This window comes from Momordica charantia (genome assembly GCF_013281855.1).
Source record: "Momordica charantia cultivar OHB3-1 chromosome 9 unlocalized genomic scaffold, Mcharantia_2.0 BLBB01000009.1, whole genome shotgun sequence".
Classification (NCBI taxonomy): domain Eukaryota; kingdom Viridiplantae; phylum Streptophyta; class Magnoliopsida; order Cucurbitales; family Cucurbitaceae; genus Momordica; species Momordica charantia.
In genome coordinates, this window is record NW_028275167.1 from 24,264,807 (window position 1) to 24,270,017 (window position 5,211).

The 5,211-nt window shown below is 33.5% G+C and overlaps 1 protein-coding gene across 1 annotated transcript; it reads left to right on the top strand.

Moving 5' to 3' along the window:
* The first annotated feature begins 264 nt into the window (after positions 1–264).
* On the top strand, positions 265–4,554 carry EXPA8 (expansin A8). The gene is made up of 3 exons (XM_022291056.2): positions 265–572; positions 1,059–1,371; positions 3,948–4,554. Exons 1-3 carry the CDS (start codon positions 443–445, stop codon positions 4,249–4,251), a joined length of 747 nt encoding a protein of 248 aa, XP_022146748.1. The 5' UTR covers positions 265–442; the 3' UTR covers positions 4,252–4,554.
* Positions 4,555–5,211: the final 657 nt, after the last annotated feature.

The window sequence follows — 5,211 nt, forward strand, 5'->3', positions numbered from 1 at the left end:
AAACATTTTCTGAAGATCGAATCTATTAGAATCCTCCTCAAACATTTTTCTAATAGATTCAAAGCTTTTGAAGTAAGAGATGTGAAAATTTTGCAGTGTGTGATGCAGCTCTCTCTCTCTCATCACCGTCATGTGGGTGTGGGGTAAGATTGAGAGGCTATCCCAAATTTCCCAATCCCAAACATTTGCATGTGCTCTTATTATAATTCTAAATCTCTCTCTCTCTTCTTCTTCTTCTTCTTCCTTCCTCTTTCTCTTTCAATTTTATGTGGCTTTCCCTTCTCTTTCCAAAGTAAAATTAGCCCTTTGTTTTTGTATCACACACATGGCTTGTTGCCAAATCTCTCTCTCTCTCTCCCCTATATAAATCTCCCCTCTCCTCTCCTCTACCTCTAAACCCAAAAGCCCCACCCTTTCACACTACACTTGGAACTTTACCCATATGGCTTCTTCTCTTCTTCTTTCTCTCTTCCTCCTCCACCTCTACTTTGGCTCCACTGCCGCCGACTACGGCGGCTGGCAGAGCGGCCATGCCACCTTCTACGGCGGTGGCGATGCATCTGGCACTATGGGTAAGTTCGTATACGTACATGGTTTTAGCCTCTAATATTTCAGCATTTTGTTTGAATTGAATTCTGTTTTGATTTAGCCTTTTTTTTTAACCTTTTTCACACTATACCTGTTTCAAAATGTGGCTAAAGTAAGCTTACGTAACACGATAATTAACCAGTCGCAAGGTAATTAATAAAAAAGTAACTATATGTTTTAATCCCTAATATTTGAGCGTTATTTCGATTTGGTCTCTATAGTAAAATATTAAAGTTACATATCCTTTACGTTTTAGAAAAAAATTAGTCAAAATTTCAATTTCGTCTAGCATCATAACTCTCACGTACGTAAGTTTACCATCAGACACATTAAACACGTCGACCAATAAAAGTAATGGTCTAAATTGAAACTTCATAAACAATGGAGAGATAAAAACAACCACAATAGTGGTATTATATTGACGAGAGAATTGAGGAATTGGGGGCGGCTATTGTGATGGATTTGTGTAGGTGGAGCTTGTGGGTACGGAAACTTGTATAGCCAAGGGTACGGGACGAACACGGTGGCGCTGAGCACGGCGCTGTTCAACAACGGCCTGAGCTGCGGCGCCTGCTACGAGATGACATGCACCAACGACCCCAAGTGGTGCCTCCCCGGCACCATCACCGTCACCGCCACCAACTTCTGCCCCCCCAACTTCGCCCTCCCCAACAACAACGGCGGCTGGTGCAACCCCCCGCTCCAGCACTTCGACATGGCTGAGCCTGCCTTCCTCCAGATCGCCCAGTACCGCGCCGGAATCGTCCCCGTCTCCTTCCGAAGGTATTTCATTTCCAACCTTCTACTCACTCTTTGACGTGACATATTTTTATTCGTCTGTTCTTATTATTGCCTTTGATAGATAAGTTGGTCTCAACAATATGTTTTTTAGGATTAAGAGAGAATAAATATTTAAAAAAATAAATAGCAATCATTTTTTTTAATGATAGTCCGTATCTAAATATTATTCATAAAAATGCATTGCGTTAGACAGTTAGAAGGAATGTTGTGGTTTGACTGTGTCGTGGGGGCAGAATATATATTTTCTCCGTAAATTTGTGTTTAATAAATTAAATGTAATCGTAGCTCATCGATTCAAAGGAACTAGAATGAATTGAGAAGGAATGAATTAAACCCCATAATAACCATCTATTTTAAAAGTTGAAATTAATTCAATGTAAAATTTGATTGGTTAAGATAAATATTATTCAATAAAAATTGAAGGTTGGAATGTTCATTATGGTTACCATTGTTTAACAATTTTTTTTTTCTTTTAGATTTATGAGTTACAAACTTTGGTTTTTAATGGATTATTAGCTATCTTAGATATTTTTGTTTTTTCAAAAAATAGATTTTTGGAATTTTAGATTTAAATCTTTAAAAATTTTGATGGATTATAAGCATGATTTTCAAAATAAAGGATCTGATTCTATGTTAAATAGAGAGTAATTTTTGTCCTACAAAATTATAAGAAGTAATATATTCTAATTCTATATAATTACATCAATAATAGGTGTTTTTATTTATAATCCCATCACTCAATCATTATTTGAAGCAGATCCAATATCTATTTTGAATAAATTGCATAAATCATAATAAATAAAGCATCATATCAAGGATCTTAATTTGTAAATAAGTATATAAATAATTACTAATTATTGCATTAACAAATTCATATGCATTGGAATAGTACTTTTATCTATGAATTCTTTTCATTATATATTAAATTGGATAGGATTAATTAATGACTAAAAAGTTTGTAATTATTAGAAAGAGTTGGTCTATAAAAAAAGTTATCCAGAAATTGACATTTTTTAAATGGGCCCTTTAAAAAACTGTGTGTGTGTGTGTTTTTTTTTTTTTAAAATTTAGCAAAATAATGTACTCTACAAAAAGACAAAAATAAAAATAAAAAATAAATAAAAAGAAAAACGTTATAGTTGATTTGATATATTACACTCCAAAAAAATTATTAGAGGACTTATTGTACTAATTTATTGTTGTGTGTCTAAATTATAATAAGACAAATTTTCAATCATATATATATTAAGCCATAGCTTGGCACACAACTAAGATTTAACATCTTATAAATATAAAATGTGATGGTTTATCTGATTTATTCCATTTATCTGTAATTTTACAATTTTGTCCATGTTTATTAAATACAAAATTTAATTTTCAACAAATTATTTTTACTAATTTTGTTACCCATTGAAATGCAAACAATCCCTTTATTCTTTTCACATATATTTTTCTTTTCAATTTTTAAAGTGTATTTTAAGAAATTGTGGAAATGAGAACAATTTCTTAAAATAATTTAAGAAAGTGTATGTTTTAAAATGAGAACACTTTAATAATTTTTTTGACCGACCACAATGTTTACTTAAAAAAAATCATAACGTTAGATTATTTTTTTGAGATGAAACTACATAAATCTTTTGAAAAATCACATGAATATTTAAGAAATGCATTCCATTATTTTTTTTTTCTAACAATAAAGAACCCAAAGACAGAGAACAAAATAGTTGGGAAGCAAAATTTTCTTTTTACTTCAATTTTTTTTTGTTTATTTGTTATAATTTCTCTAGTAGAACGATTGGGGTTAAAAAAACAACTATGATTTAATTTGATCCTAAACTACTTTAAAACATAATTGCACATTCATCAAAAATTAAAAAAGAAAAAGGTTAGAAAAACATATAGGAAGAATTTTTTCTCTCTTTCCAAGTTTTAATGACATTAAAAAATGGATAAAATTTAAGTGCATACTGGTAGGTAAGAATACCTACCGGTGTAAAAAATATTGAGAATTTATTTGTTATATATTCTCTTTTTCTGGATGTATTCATCTCTCTTAATTAGTTAATTTTTTTATGTGAAAAATACTTTCACTCTTTATTTGGACCGATTTTATCTTTACCACAATTATTACACGTTTGACAACCCACCCTCTTAAATTAGTAATTCTCTATTTTTTACATATTTCTCCCGTTGTCAAACATTTAATAGTGATAATGATAAATTTTGTCCTCACATCGTTAAATCTTTGACAATTAAGAGAGAAATACAAAAACAATAGAATGAGTTGTTAAATTTTCAATGGTAGCAAGAACAAAATTTGGTTATCACCACTAACGAGCCAAACATCATCCTTTCGTTTTTATGTCTTACTACCAGCACCTAAGTTTGGAAAATATTTGCTCTCAAATCAGGTCCTCTCACCTTGGAAAATAGACAAAATCTTTATCTTCATATTTCTTTCTCTAAGTTGTCAAACATTTAACAGTATTAAGAACAACATTGATCCTGACCGATAAGAAAAAATGTAAATGAACGTGAGTGTGTGTTTTGAAAAATAGGGTGCCCTGCATGAAGAAAGGGGGAGTACGGTTCACAATCAACGGCCACTCGTACTTCAACCTAGTCTTGATAACGAACGTCGGCGGCGCGGGGGACGTGCACGCGGTGTCGATAAAGGGGTCACGCACCGGGTGGCAAGCGATGTCGCGAAACTGGGGCCAGAACTGGCAGAGCAACAACTACTTGAACGGGCAGGCGCTGTCCTTTCAAGTCACCCTCAGCGACGGCCGCACACTCACAGCCTACAACGCCGCACCCTCCAACTGGCAGTTTGGCCAGACCTTTGAGGCCGCCCAGTTCTAGAATCACCCCAAAACCATACACAAAAAACATCCAAAATTTGGTGCTTTTTTTCTTTTCTTTTTCTCTCTCTTTTTTGGTTTGAGTGTGCGTGGGGTTGTTTAGCAGAGGTTTTGGAGGAGGGTCCGAGCGGCGGCGGTAGAGATAGGGGCGGAGGAGGGAGGAGGAGGGGGTATTTTACGATAATTGAATGGCCATAATGGCTACCTCTGTTATGCTGTGGTGTTATAATCTGGCACCCGCTAGGCTTTGACATTTATATATATTTATATTTATCAATATATATATGATATATATTAATATAAATGTTGTTGTTACTATGGTTTGTATTAAGAGTAAAATAGAAGTAGAAAAAAAAAAGGTAAATAGAAGATTCAAGAGGTCTCTAATGATCCGTATAGTCATCTCCACCCCCTTACATCAATCCCGCGAGTCTCTTATCCATTTCATTCGATCACAGGAATTTTCCTTCATTTTATTGCATTTCGCTTAAGTCAAATTTTAAATGGAGGAGTTTCAAGATATTTAGAACTTGAGAAATCTTGACAAATTTAGTTAATTTTTTTATGTGTTGTACTGTTTGCGAAAATATCATTTCTTTTGATGAAGAAGAGAATATTTTTCTTCTTATATTTCTACATCTAGGTGTTCTAGAAATATCTGGGATCGAGTAAATAGTTCGATGGACGAATGGGTTCGATCCTCAAAAAAGAGGATTTGATTGCGTATCGAGGTAGCTACGTGCTCTAATCCTCTTAGCCACAGGCCACACCCCATCTACACTAGATATGTTGCTCGGATGGCCTAAAAAAAGATTTATTGCTGGCAATCCATGACAATTTGCAAAAGCAAAAATTTGGAAGTTTAACCGACGAAGAAAAAAGTAAAAGTCTAATATACTAATAATGAACCACCCAAATAATTATATACTTGATATACCAATGTGATACATATTATTTGATA

Excerpts from the sequence above, each read along its gene's own strand:
- EXPA8 (XM_022291056.2), top strand. The coding sequence starts at position 443 with ATGGCTTCTTCTCTTCTTCTTTCTCTCTTCCTCCTCCACCTCTACTTT. Across the intron at positions 573-1,058 it reads CGATGCATCTGGCACTATGG|GTGGAGCTTGTGGGTACGGA; the intron begins GTAAGTTCGTAT and ends GGATTTGTGTAG. Across the intron at positions 1,372-3,947 it reads GTCCCCGTCTCCTTCCGAAG|GGTGCCCTGCATGAAGAAAG; the intron begins GTATTTCATTTC and ends TTTGAAAAATAG.